General features: G+C 46.9%; 4 protein-coding genes across 4 annotated transcripts in view; all 4 read left to right on the forward strand.

Moving 5' to 3' along the window:
* Positions 1-7,689, forward strand: part of LOC123063441 (NAC domain-containing protein 18) — an 11,117-nt gene extending 3,428 nt beyond the window's left edge. The window contains exon 2 of the mRNA XM_044487226.1: positions 6,920-7,689. Within this exon, the coding sequence (XP_044343161.1) occupies positions 6,920-7,429 (510 nt within the window). The 3' untranslated portion in view covers positions 7,430-7,689. The remainder of the gene's footprint in view (positions 1-6,919) is intronic.
* On the forward strand, positions 3,418-4,339 carry LOC123063440 (NAC domain-containing protein 67-like). Its single transcript, XM_044487225.1, has one exon. It carries the CDS (start codon positions 3,448-3,450, stop codon positions 4,021-4,023), a length of 576 nt encoding a protein of 191 aa, XP_044343160.1. The 5' UTR covers positions 3,418-3,447; the 3' UTR covers positions 4,024-4,339.
* Positions 7,690-7,784: 95 nt separating the features above from the next.
* On the forward strand, positions 7,785-11,638 carry LOC123063433 (uncharacterized). Its single transcript, XM_044487216.1, has 3 exons — positions 7,785-8,081; positions 8,960-10,832; positions 10,942-11,638. The coding sequence occupies exons 1-3, from the start codon at positions 8,036-8,038 to the stop codon at positions 11,636-11,638; spliced, it is 2,616 nt and encodes an 871-aa protein (XP_044343151.1). The 5' UTR covers positions 7,785-8,035.
* Positions 11,636-13,260, forward strand: LOC123063443 (uncharacterized). The gene is made up of 3 exons (XM_044487229.1): positions 11,636-11,828; positions 11,939-12,019; positions 12,168-13,260. Exons 1-3 carry the CDS (start codon positions 11,706-11,708, stop codon positions 12,375-12,377), a joined length of 414 nt encoding a protein of 137 aa, XP_044343164.1. The 5' UTR covers positions 11,636-11,705; the 3' UTR covers positions 12,378-13,260.
* The last annotated feature ends 1,239 nt before the right edge of the window (positions 13,261-14,499 follow it).

Genomic DNA, 14,499 nt, shown 5'->3' on the forward strand with positions numbered 1-14,499 from the left:
AAAAAATAGACACATGCATCATTTGCTAAAAGAGAACATCATGCTCTCATCTTCAGGCCTGCTACCATGCTTCGCTTTCCTCCGGTGCAGTCTCCCTCTTTTCTCTCAACATCGCATGCTTCGCAACGGAGCAAACGCCAGATTCCGAGTGCCCTCGCCGTGCATCGATGACAGGTACAATTTGGTTGAGCGAGGCTAGTTTCTGCTCAATGACACGGGCTTTGGCAGACATACTAAAGCATTTCGCGCCTATGATTCCGCAGTTGCGAGCGTGGTGACAAGCTAATCAGGAAGAGCCGAGCTCGGAATAATGAGTGCCTCCTCAACTATTAGAAAGCCTTCTCAGTTAGGTGCATAAAATGATATATAGAATGATAGGAGTGTCCATTACTAATAGACGTTAAGAGCATGCAAAGATGATACCCTCAAACTTTCTATAGATTAAAATCTGCAAATATTCCTTCAAGTCAAAGAAACTGTTATATTAAATTTTCTCATGGAGAGCTCACCACATTTTCTTCCATACTTGCTTTGAAAAGGCGTTTAATATGCAATCTGCATTAGACTAAATAATTTTCTATGTTGAGCTTCCAAATCATCTCCTAAATTTAAAGCCTAGACAATCTGTGAGATACTAAATGAGTGAACTTCCCTGAACCTTGTATTCATACTACAGTAAAAAAAATTGCCCACATGATAAATTCTGACATTCGCTGGTGTGGAAAGGATAACAAAAGCTACTGCTACATACCTTGACATACGCCAGCAACAACATCCAAACAGAAACAGCGGGCACCTTTAGCGAGCAGAGCGTGCAGCGTCTGGTCAGGGGATGTGAAGAAGCTTCACCACCATACAACGTTGTCGATGTACACGAACCAAGCCTCATAGGTTGTTTGCTCTAGTTCCATCTCTTTTGTAAATCTGAAATTGAGTTGAATTGTTGCTCTTGGTCAATGAGAGGCAAGATCCATGGAGGGAGATTGGATATGTGGGTTAGAACTTGGTCTTGAACATGGTGTCGGGACGCTGTGGACACAGTCAGGGGCGCAGCTGGTAGAAAGTCAAGGAGGAATCATCTGCCGAGTCCTTGTCCTATAGACCAATGATTATTAGTAAAGATTATTTCAACAACTCATTTTCTAGTGCTAGATATATACCACAGTAAGAAAAAATATGCATAGAAGTAGAATAATATCAATCTAAAAATTTAGTTAATTTGTAAACTATTTATATTTACAGCATGATGGGGTCGAAGTTCACGAGGTTGCTCGCCTAAAAGGCAAGCGGTATGGACAAGCGTAGATTTCTCGCCTAGGTGTCCTTTAGGAGCTCGGTGGCTGGAGGATCTTCATTAATCAATTGTCTCTAAGCGCAACCGGGTTCGCCTCCCGGTCACGGTCATATGCAGATCGAGATTGATCTCAAAACTCCTCAGTCATCACCATAAGTCGCAACAGAAAGAACATCACCGTACTTGAGGGTGCTGGGTCCTCGGTCTGCTTGGCCATGGGCGATGCCGACGGTGGGCTCCTTCCTGCCACAGCCCTCAGTGCGGTGGAAATAGGGTGATTGTGACAACATTTAATAGGTATTTAAAATAGAGAAGCATTTGAGAATAGCTAAAAAAAGTAACAATTGCTATGTTAATAGATTTTTATGCTGGTGATATATACCTGAAGTCCTGAACCAACCCATGATATTGGTTGATGTCAAAAAAAACATGATACTGTTAGTCTGCGTATTTGTTTCATCCCAAAAAGAAAGTTCAGATGCTTGTTTTTGTGATGACTTTGACATCTCCACAATGATGGATTTACCTTTTATGTGGCCAAAGCACTGTCAGAGTATGCATCATCTTATAACTGCACAAAAAGTATTGCGTATGTTAGAAGTTTGAATTAGGATTCAATCAAAGAACCTGGTAATAGCTGAACATAAATTAGGATAAAATTGCAATAATAATGGCCATCAATAGTTGCAACAGGAAGAAGAGGCAGATGGACAGCATGCAGGTTTACCAATAACAATGTTCACCAATAATTATTATCACCAACCATAGCTGTTTTCTGTTTGTAATAGGAATGTTTAGGAAATTATAAGCACAAACTCACCTTCTAACACACATGAGCACACATGCACATATGGTGCTTCCTTCTAGCCATTTTCTGGGTGGCTTCCTCTCATCCTCGAGGCACCAAGAATCATGCAGGATAGCGGCAAAAATCAGAATCACAGGCAGCATCGCCACAAGCACACATAAAAGCGGTCAGCGGCACATCACACGCGTGCGCGCACACACACACATGCACCTTCGTCAGCAAGCACAAGCAGACACTGTGAGAGAGAGAGAGACAGAGAGAAAGTGGTGTGTGTGTCTCAGAGAGAGATGGGGATAGTACCAAATCCGAAGCGACGTGCAGCCAATGAGCCAAAAATTCATCGACGACGGCTCACGCCAGCCCGACCAAGCCCTGGATGCGGCATGCCCAGCCGCTCGGTCCCCAACCCGCACTGTCGCGGACGCCTCCTACACCGGCGGCATCCCCGGGGTCCCCAAGCCGATGTGTGATCCGGCGCGGCGGGAGGGGCTGGCCCCGAGGAGCAGCGAGCAGGCGTGTCCATCGGTCTGGAGCCTGGCCAGCGCCAGCGGCTCAGGGGATCGGTGTCGGATCCTGGACATGGTCGGCGGCGGTTCATCAATGGGATCGGCGGCGTCTCCTGAAGAAGATCGATGGCTCCCCTCGAGGTAGCGCATGGACCGGCGACGGCTTGATGTGCGAGGGCGGCGGCGAAGGGAGATCGGAGATGGGGCGGCGGCGAACGACTCGTGCGTGCGAGTGCTTCGAGGGTAGAGGAATCGCTCGTACGTGCAAGGGACTGGTTAATTTTCGTAGGTTTTCTTTCTTAGATTTCTTCACACCGTTTTTTTCAGGATCGACCGGAGGTTTGCACCTTATGGGTGCGCGGGTTCCGGAGGGATCGCTGGGACGTGGGAGGTGGGAGGGAGGATGGAAATGAACCGGCTTTGATGGAACAAAAATTAACCGGTGGAAACTACCAAGTAGCAACTGCTTCATTAGAAGTAGAGATACTATGTGTGATCTCCATTTACTTACACGACGTAAATTGATCCTAGATAAAAAAAAGATTTGCGCCAAATTTAGAGCCTTGCCATTTATTTACTTGTTTGAGAAGAATTTACAGCCTTGCCTTTTTTGTTTGAGGCCATTTGGACCCTTGGCAGATCCCGCGTTAGAAAGATCCGGCGTTAGTGCCGCGCCTTCACAGCTGCCCCGATTGGGCCCGATCTCGGTGGGCCACTCCGTGTTGGGTCGAGTAGGGAACTGTAACGAGGTAGTACTACCAGCGGTGCGGTGGTGCGGTGGTTGGAAAGAAACGCAGCCTTGAATTCATCGGAGGGAGGGGAGACCTCACCGGAAGGAAATGGAGGAGGAGACAAATCTGGGCGGCGTCGGCGGAGGGGAGATGAAGGAGGAGGTGGGGGAGGAGGGGATGGAGTCGTTCGAGCCGACGGAGGACGAGCTGGTGCTGCACTTCCTGCGGCCGCGGCTGCGCGGGTTCGCGCCGCGCGTGGCGGGCGCGGTGGTGGAGGCGGACCCGTGCGCGGCGCCGCCGTGGGAGCTGCTGGAGCGGCACGGTCTGCTGGGGCGCGGCCAAGGCTACTTCTTCGCGGCGCGGCGGCGCGGGAAGGTGCGGCGCACCCCGGAGGGCGGCGGCGGCGCGTGGATGCACAGCGGCAACAAGGAGGACCGCCGGTCCGTGACGGAGCTGGGCGTGGTCGCGCGCTGGTGCATGACGCGGTACTGCTTCTACCTCCGCGGCGGCGACGGGGCGCAGCAGGGGCGGCGGAGCACCGGGTGGGTCATGTCCGAGTACGAGATCACGGACCCGCGGTGCTACCGCCGCGCCGACGACGGCGAGGAGGACCAGTACTGGGTGCTCTGCCACGTCCGCCGCAGCATCAGGGAGAACGTCAAGCCGCGCTCCCGGAGGCGGTAGGGGGTCAGTACTCAGCAGGCTGCCGCGCCGGCCGGCGCAAGTCCGTGTCCGTTCGTCCTCGTCGTTCGTCGCTAACTCGCCATGTGTGATCTGATCTGCCATGTCCGTCCGTCGGTGCGCGGCACACTGTCTGTAATAAAGCAGAATTTGGTCCCTTCGATTTTGCTGCTCTGCCGTTTGTAAGTCTAAAAATAAGTCAAATTTGTTTCCTCAAAAATGTCAACTCAAGTTATTTCTCCGTCAACAACAACATAAGGTTGACTTGTTGATATAAACATAAGGTTGGCTTCTTGATATATATGTATGCAAATTGTTATGTTCCAGACTTTACAGAGTGGAAGCCCAGATGAAAATACAGATACAACAAGACTTTCTGGGAGGCATGATTACCATGCCTCCGACCGGTCAACCTCAGAGGCATTCAGCAAAGACCATCACAAGGAAAGACGATCCTGTGAATGCCATCAACAAGAGTAACAGGATAAAGCAGAGGAATTGATCCCGGGCACCAGTGATCCCGGATGAACAGTAAAATCCGAAAAAATAGTAAAAAAATTCAAAAAAATCTGAATTTTTTTGTCAAGAAACTTTGATGTTTTTTCTGCATGCGTGCCAATTTTCGTGATGAAATGACATTTGTGGAGGTGTCAGCAAAAAAAACAAAATCATGCTCCAAAAAAACTGTTTTTGGAAGCATTTTGGAGCATCGATTTTGTTTTTTTTGCTGAGACCTGCATGAATGTCATTTTGTCATGAAAATTTGTACGCATGTGAAAAATATGTCAATGTTTGTTGCCAAAAAAATTCAGATTTTTTTGAACTTTTTAAATATTTTTTTTGTTTGTACTGTAGCAAAGGGTGCCTGTGAGCTCGAGCTCACAATAGCACTTTCGGATAAAGCATATATATATCAGAGGCAACCATTGCTTCTACAATAAAGAATAAGCTCCTACAATAAAGGGGCTCCAAAATCTGACGGCAATGTCCCGGAGAAAGAGTTTCCTGATAAGTCCATGTATTCGGCATTTCTTGGAAATTTTGGCACCATACCTATCAATCTATTATTGGACAGTACCATTTTTTGTGTAGTCATAAATTCCAAGGTTGCTGGAAGTGTGCCGGTTATCTCGTTATCTGACAAATCTATGAAGTTTGTCCTTGAAAATGCAACCCAAAACCAAGCTGGGATTGCAGTTATGCTTGCATTTGATATATGTAGCAGCCGAAGGCTTGTCTGTGATCTAAGCCATGGCGGGAATGCCGGTCCTAGCTGCAAAGATGTTAAGAAAATTGCTTGTAGCCTGAATGGAGGAATCCAATTCTGACTGACCTTTATCTGAAGGTTTGTGTTGTGCAACCCCAAGAACTTCAAATGTTTGAGGCCTTTTAGATGATATTCAGTAACTATACCATTTAGTCTGTTTCCACCTAGCGATATAGGGGTTTGGCCTGGTGGTCGGGGTGGCGAAGCGGCGGCGAAGGCAAGAGAGAAAGAAGAAAGGATAAAAAATGAGGGAGGATGGAGTCACGAGGTCCGGAAAGGGTTTTGGGTGGGCCTAGCGTGTCGGACTCCTATGTTTCGCGTGTCCGGACTCCTACATAGCTTCCCCATTTTTGTCTCCGTTTTGCGGAAGAAATCGCATCCGGACCACCCGCGGACTGATACTTTTCCGCGTTGGATGGCTCCCGCGGTCCGGATGGATGTGGTTTGCGGGTCCGCCTAAAAGATGCCCTAAGTACACATTATCGCTTTTGTTCTTTTATTTTCAATAATATCTTATTTTTCTCGACCAAGATCGACTAGATAAACCTGGTGGGTAAATATATTATTGCAAGCACCAACAACCATCCAAGTCAACCTCCATCATTGACATCACCCGGACTGTTCCCTCAAGAGATGCTTCCAGGAAGGAAATGACATGTGAGTGCTCATATTTTTATTTAGTGATGGGAGCACTTATGTGTGTTCATTGTCTTACCATTATACATCTCTTTTGCAGGAATTTAACATTCTATTTTAGTTTTTTTAACACAATACAGACGCATGTGTTTATATATACACGCATACATTCATCCATATAAACACGCATGCACACCCTAACCCTATGAGCACTTTCGACAGACCGAGCCGACATATTATCTAAGATTAACGAAGTCTTCAAGGGCGCCTCATAGTCGACGGGAGCGTCTCTTTCCAATGAACTAGCTCAAATATTTCTTTCCTCTAGGGATTGTTGCAGATGTGTAAGCTTGCAAGGGAAACATGATGAGTGCCAAGGGAGTTTCGTAATCATCACTTACAATTGATAGGAGTCTTACTTAACTCGACACCACCTTGGTCTAGATCATCAATTGTACCAAAATTTGGGAACAATGTGATTGTTTTGGTGGTGCTTACACCCTGATCTGCATCTGCGTTGCAGAAGAACTTCATCATATTGGGAGGCCTTGACATTTCATTCCCCCGATATGCCGGATATTACCGACATGCACGTCATATCGCACTACTTAATTGGTGATCCTGTTATCACAATTACAGAATTGATGCGTATCTCTCCATCCTTAGTTAGTGATCTCCATTTACATATGGCCGGCGTTAGTTTTCTTTTTTGGGACAAAAAAAGATCCGGCGTTCGTGCTGTGGCTTTACAGCTGGGCCCGATTGGGCCCAATCGAGCAGACCATTTTGGCGGGCTACTCCGTGTTGGGCTGAATAGTGAAAGGTAGTCTCGGTGGGTGTCCTCTTTCTTTTAGCCATCACTGTCCTCCCGGTCCCTCTCGCCGCATCTTCTTGTCTGGTCTGGTGGTTGCCGAGTGCATTGACTTCGTCGGGGAAATGGAGGAGCAGGAGATAAATCTGGCCGTCGCCGGCGTAGGGGAGGTGAAGGAGGGGCTGGAGGAGTCGTTCGAGCCGACGGAGGACGAGCTGGTGCTGCACTTCCTGCGGCCGCAGCTGCGCGGGTTCGCGCCGCGCGTGGCGGGCGCGGTGGTGGAGGCGGACCCGTGCGCGGCGACCCCCTGGGAGCTGCTGGCGCGGCACGGCCTGCTGCGGCGCGGGCACGGCTACTTCTTCGCGGCGCGGCGGCGGCGCGGGAAGCGCGCCCAGGCGCGGCGCACGCCGGAGGGCGGCGGCGGCGCGTGGATGCACAGCGGCAACAGGGAGGACCGCCGGTCCGTGACGGAGCTGGGCGTGGTGGCGCGCTGGTCCATGACGCGCTACTGCTTCTACGCCCGCGACTGGGCGCAGGGGCGGCGGAGCACCGGCTGGGTCATGTCCGAGTACGAGATCACGGACCCGCGGTGCTACCGGCGCGCCGACGACGGCGAGGAGGACCACTACTGGGTGCTCTGCCACGTCCGCCGGAGCGTCAGGAAGAACCTCAAGCCGCGCTCCCGGAGGCCGTAGCCCGTAGGGGATCAGTACTCAGCAGGCTGCCTCGCCTCGGCTCGGTCGCCGGCCGGCCGGCGCAAGGCGGGGAGAGTCCCCATAGGATTTCGTGTTGCGTTTCTTGTGCTCGTCGCCCGGCATGTCCGTCCGTCGGTGCGCGTGGGCCATTGGCAGCGTTGAGAGAAGAAAGGAAATAAATGCGCGCTGTAATAAAGCAGTTCCGCGTGCGCCGTGAGCGGTGCACATGTTTTTCTTTAGAGTTAATACATGTTTTAGTACATCAACTTGTGATGATGGAAACAGTTTCATACAAAAACTAAAAAAACCCAAAAAATAGTACATGAACTCTACTGCCGTAACAAACGCATACAAATCTGTCCGAACTAGTCTGCGTGGAGTGCCACGTCAACAACCTGCATTTATCTAGAAACCTCCCGGACTTGTCGCAAAATTCAGTCTTTCGTCCTCACTCGCGCCAGGCTGAATAGAGTTAAACAAAAACACCCTCGACAGTTCAGATATACAGCCGACGCCCTCGTAACCCCTCCCCAAACCCCTCCCCTGTCTCGTCCTCGACGGCGACCCAGGGTGACACCGTCTTGGGCGTGGCGGCGCCGGCGATCGATGGAGCCGCGGCTTCGCGAACCAGGGGAGTTCCCTCCCGAGTATGGTATGTACCGAATCCCTTCCTCTAGACCGCAATTGGGAACCTAATTGGCCTGGGTTTAGTTAGGTTTAGGTGGCCCAGATGATCAATCCATGTTCGTCATATTTAGTGCTGAACAGTAGGTGTTTCTTGTGTGGATTGGTATGAGTTTCCTGTGCGGATTGATGGTAGACTAGGTTTTTGGGGATCGAGACTGCAATCAGGAACCTAATCGGTGTGGGTTTGATTCTGTAGTTGATGTGCTGCTGTTGTAGTTTGTCTGGTGCTGTTGATGGGGATTAAAGAGGTGATTTTAGCATTCAGATGCCGTTGAAGATACCAATATGGAAGTGTAGTTTGTCTACTACTATTGATAGGAATCCATGCCTCTGTACTGCTGTTTGTAGCATTGTAATGCTGTCCATGTGTTGAGTCCATGTCTGCTGATGAAAACTTCAGTTTTTAACTGTACATGTCTACCGCAATTTCAGATCAAAAGAGTGTGTACTGCAATTTCAGTTCCAATTTAAAAGAGTGGGCAGAAAACTGAACTTAAGATCACTGCAAAATGAAGTGTGTACTGCAATTCCAGTTCAAAAGAGTGGATTTTAATTTATGGAAGTGTGCATTTGTCAGAAAGAGTGCATTTTTAACAAGTGTTCATTTCTACTGCATTTTTAAATTACTAATATGTTCGGGTGCACATGTCTTCAGTTACAAATATGTTAGTACATTTACTGCCATGTCTCTCTTCATTTAGAGTCATCTTCACTGCCTATGTCCATTTTCACTTATATATTTCTCCAGTTACAGTTTTATTCAGTGCATATGTCCACTTATGTGTTGAATTGCATACATAAGTAATTCAGTTGCTGAGTTTTGAAATGTTCCGCTTTGTGCAGTGACAAATGGAGAAGACACTCAGTTGTTTTCAGTTGAGTTTGAGCACAATGGGATATTCATAGGGCAGGGTACAACTACAAACAGATCATATACAAATATTGGATGTACACATGATGCTTTCGACTACTGCCATGTTGATACATGGTCATTGGGCATGGTGAAGTACTGTTTGTCCAGGTTGGATTATGATCCCACTGATCCATTGGTCAAAGTGTATTGGGTTTTGCCAGGGAAAGATATTATGGATGGCCTTGTCTGTGTGGAAACTGAGGAAGCAATTGCTGCTATGGTCACTGCAAGCAAAGAAGCTAAAACATTGGATGTAATAGTGGACAAGGAAAACAAAATAAGGACTTTGTATGGCGACGATGTCATACTCAATAGATGCCCAACACTACCTAGAAAATTGCCAAGGTCTGGTCAGTTTGGAGAAGGGACTTCTGGTTCATATGCAGAGGAGGCGAGGGAAGAGGAGGAAACAGGGGAGGAGGAAGCAGGGGAATCAGGGGAAGCAAAAGATGCACAGACCGACTCGGACTTTTATGAGAGTGACTTTGACTGCGAAGATGGGGATGATGATCTGTTTGCTGAGAATGTGGATCCAGAGTTGAATGACAATAATGAGAAGCAAGCTGAAATATTTGACGAAGAGGACCCATTAGATGACGATGACCTCAGTCTGTCCAAGGAAGAGCTTGAGAAGCTTAATTACAGATTTAGAGTATTCAATCCAGAGCTGGATAGCAACAACCCAATGTTCAGGGTTGGCTTGGTATTTGGAGAAATGAAAGAACTAAGGGCTGCACTCACTGCATACAGTGTCAAAAATAGAGTTAAAATCTATAAACCAAGGAATGAGGCAGAGAGGTTAAACGCATCATGTCAATCTGATTGTCCTTGGAAGCTTAAAGCTTCAAAAGACAATAGAACAGGCAGCATTGTTGTGAGAGAGTACAATGGAGACCACACATGTCAGAAAATATGGAACTCCAAGTGCTTGACAGTTAAATATCTCACACAAATGTTCATAGATGAATTTAGAGACAATAAGAAGATGGACTTGGTTACATTTGGAAGAAAAGTTCAGAAACAGTTTAAGTTGCTACCAGACAGAATGAAGTTGGGCAGAGCCAGGAAAGAAGCATTGAGGATCATTAATGGAGATGAAGCAGCTCAGTATAGCATGCTATGGGATTATGGCCAGGAATTGAGGAGAAGCAACCCTGGAAGCAAATTTATAGCTTGCACAACAAAGGTGAAGGAGAAGGATGACCTAGAGCCAAAGGATCATCTATCATCACTATATTGGTCTTATGATGCATGCAAGAGAGGCTTCTTGAATGGTTGCAGGCCAATAATCTTTGTTGATGGATGTCACTTGAAGAGCAAGTACAAAGGGCAGTTGCTTACAGCTGTGGGCATAGACCCAAATGACTGCATCTTCCCAATTGCCATGGGCATGGTTGAGGTGGAGTCCACATTTACATGGGAATGGTTCCTCACTACACTAAAAAATGATCTAAATATTCTCAACACTTCTCCATTCACTATCATGAGTGATAGGCAAAAGGGATTAATCAATGCTGTTGAAAAGGTCTTCCCAGATGCAGAACACAGATTTTGTGTTAGACACTTGTACCAGAACTTTTATCAAAAGTTCAAAGGTGAAACAATGAAGAATATGCTTTGGGCCATTGCTAGGTCTACAAATATGGACAAATGGAAATTGAATAGAGACAAGCTCAAGGAGGAGAATGAAGCAGCTTACAATTGGTTGGATGGGAAGCACCCGAACCAGTGGGTCAAAGCATTTTTCTCAGATTTCCTGAAGTGTGACATACTACTGAACAACATGTCAGAAGTATACAATAGGTGGGATTTGATTGAACTTTAATGATTTGTTACTTGAGCATTTGTGTTGTCACTTCAACATTTGTTACTTGAGCTAATTATGTATTGTGTCATTTGTATGTACTTGCAGCTACATCTTGGATGCAAGGGAGCTTTGCATTGTGTCTATGCTAGATTGTATAATGCACAAGATGATTGTAAGGCATGAGAGTAAGCAGAGGGAAGCAATGGAGAAGTGGACAGGAAGAATCTGCCCCAAGATCAGGAAGAAGTTGGACAAGAGTGCGGAGTACTCTGGTAACTGCTATCCAACTCATTGTGGTCTTGGAGTATATTCCGTTGAGTCTGGAAACAACACATACATTGTAGACATTCTTGCTAGGTGTTGTGATTGTAAAAGATTTCAACTTAGTGGGGTGCCCTGCAATCATACAATTGCTTGCTGTAGAGCTGATAGGATAGATCCAGAAGAGTTGGTCCACAAATGCTATAGTATAGAAACCTATCTAAAGGCATATGGTCACAACATCATGCCTATGAGAGATAAAGCTCACTGGCAGAAAATGAATGGGATTAGAGTACACCCACCAGTTTTCACAAAGGTAATGGGCAGGCCACCAAAAAGGGCAGCCCCAGTGCATGTAGCTCCCGCTTGCGCAGGGTCTGGGGAAGGGTCCGACCACTTTGGGTCTATTGTACGCAGCCTTTCCCTACATTTCTGTAAGAGGCTGTTTCCAGGACTTGAACCGGTGACCTCATGGTCACAAGGCAGCAGCTTTACCACTGCGCTAAGGCTCCCCTTCAATGGGCAGGCCACCAAAGAATAGGAAAAAGACCCCAGAAGAGAAGAAGAAAAAAGATGGTAGTATATATCTCAACAAGAAGGGTGTGACCATGCATTGCTTTATCTGTGGAAAATCCGATCATAACAAGAAAGGGCATGACAAGTACATGGCAGCAGAAGTTGAAGCTCAACTAGATGAAGAAGAAGAAATAGAAGATCCTTCAATTCTTCAGGCAAGTCACTGAATTTTGCAACATATATACTTTTTGCAAGTTACTAAATTATGCAACATAGACAATTCTGCAAGTTATCCAACTTAATTATGCATGTATTATCTTTGCAGGACATAATGCCAGCAAGACTAAATCCCAGGTTGGACCCAATGAATGTTAGAACTAGCATGGTGTACATGATGGGCCATGAGGTAAAATTCATAAAGCAAGCACTTGTTTTTTTAGTATCACATAACTGTATTTCTTGCACTTCTCCTAGCACTTGCACTTGTATAAATCTAGTTATTTCTCTTGCTTATTATAAATCCAGTTATTTTGTTTGCATCTTCACATTTGCAGGATAGAGCATATGTGAGCCAAGTGACACCACCAGGACCGTTGCCAGAGCAAGCAGCTTTTGTGCTTGATGCTATAGACTCAATTCCTCAAAGGACAAGAACGACCACGACAACCAACAGAGGAAGGGTGAGAGCCAGAAGAAAATCAAGAACTATAAGTGAGCAAACACATCTAGATGAACCTGGTTCTAGTGCACAAGCAGGAAGATAAAACAAAAGAAAAACAACAACATGCAGTACTGAAAGTGGAGTTGGGAGAGGAGCTGGCAGAGGAGGAACAAGAGCAAAAGGAGCTGGCAGAGGAGGAACAAGAGCAAGAGGAGTTGGGAGAGGGGCTACCAATGGAGCTGGCAGAGAAGTAGATGCCAATGGAACATACATTGGAGGGGCTGGCAGTGAAGCAGGCATAGGAGGAGCTTGGAGTGGATTTGGCACAGGAGGATTTGGAAATGGAGCAGGCATAGGAGGATTTGACAATGGAGCAGCCATAGGAGGAGCTTGGAATGGAGCATGCATAGGAGTAGGGGGGGCTTGGAATGGAGCAGGCATAGGAGGATTTGACAATGGAGCGGCCATAGGAGGAGCTTGGAATGGAGCAGGCATAGGAGGATTTGACAATGGAGCGGCCATAGGAGGAGCTTGGAATGGAGCAGGCATAGGAGTAGGAGGAGCTTGGAATGGAGCAGGCATAGAAGTAGGGGGAGCTTGGAATGGAGCAGGCATAGGAGTAGGAGGAGCTTGGAATGGAGCAGACATAGGAGGAGCTTGGACTGGATCTGGCACTGATCCATCTCAGTATCCACTATATAGACTCATGTTTGGAGATGATGGAGCTAGGCACATGATCCCAGACCTTAATGCCACGGATGAAGTACCAGTTTCACATAATGCACCTCCAGGAGATCAGTGCTAGAGTGCTTGAAGTTCTTAAATAAACTTCAAGCTACTTTGTAGAAGTTCATGTATGAACTTTATTTTTTTAAGTGCTCATTTTGTAATGGTGTAGCCACTATTTTTGTAATGATGCACCCACTTTAGTGTTGTGTGCAATCTGCTGTGATCAAAATTCAGTAAAAACTTGATCAGTTCTGCAATATACTGTGATCATATTCAACATTTAAGTGTTGTCTTGCTTACTGAATTTTTTAGATGAATGTTTCTACCAAATTCAGACTTGTCTGAATTCAGTAAAAACTTGTTCTGGAGATGCATGTTTCTGTCCAAATTTACTGCACTGGACTGAATTTTAACATCTATTTTTTTGCTGTCAAATTCAGTGCAAACAGAAGTTTCTACATCTGTCCAATTTTAACATCTATTTCTGACAGATTGTGCTTCTGCTGTCAACATGACTGAATTTTGCTTCTGCTGTAACATGACAAAAAAAATTGTAGATACTGGGACTCGAACCCAGGATGAGCAGTGACATGCAACAGTCAATATACCAGTACGCTATGAGTGGATTTCGCACAAACTACGTGTTATATCTCTTTTCTATGCTGAGGACGTGACCTCACTACAGCCTTCCACGGCCGCGTACTCCAGTTTTCAGTGAGCACTGCAGCAAGCAAGGAGGCCACCCGGCGTTTCGTCTGCGACGCACGTCCAACAAGGGAGGAAGCTGTACTAGCGCTGCACGTCCATGTTACGGCCGCACACTCTGGCCGTGTGTGTAGGGTGGCGGCACACCACGAGGCGGCGCGTGACGCATATATGGCGCGCCAACAGTTTGACCAGCAGCTGAGGATGGTCGCACGCAAGCCGGCGGCGCACGACGGCAAGGCTGGCTGTACCCGTGCCCCTCATGCCCTGTCGTCGGACGACGAGGAGTAAGCATCTAGTCTGAACTTTCGTCAGTTCAGTTAGTGCAGACGAAAGCGCAGTTACGTCAGTGTAGTTGTACTGCCATCAGTGAGTCTTGCATCAGTAGTTTGTGCTCTCGCCGGCGATGAGAGATCAGCGGTGTTGAATGAGAGCGACAACGGCGGCGAGGGCAAGGGGCGAGAGAAGTTATTAGGGATTGAAATTAGGGAATCGCCGCGAGCAGAGGATTTGGAGTTTTGTCTGCTACTGACCAGGGAACCTAATAACATAAATAATATACATAGTGGGGGGCTTTTTAAAAAATAACAAGACGCCGGGCGCGTGCCTTTATCCGACGTGGCCTGCCAAATGTCACGTTGTGAGCAATTTGTATGCGTTTGTTACGGCAGTAGAGTTCATGTACTACTTTTTTGGGGTTTTTTAGTTTTTGTATGAAACTGTTCCCACCACCACAAGTTTATGTACTAAAACATGTATTAACTCTTGATGCATCGGGATATATAAACTCA

This window comes from Triticum aestivum, chromosome 3A (genome assembly GCF_018294505.1).
Source record: "Triticum aestivum cultivar Chinese Spring chromosome 3A, IWGSC CS RefSeq v2.1, whole genome shotgun sequence".
Classification (NCBI taxonomy): domain Eukaryota; kingdom Viridiplantae; phylum Streptophyta; class Magnoliopsida; order Poales; family Poaceae; genus Triticum; species Triticum aestivum.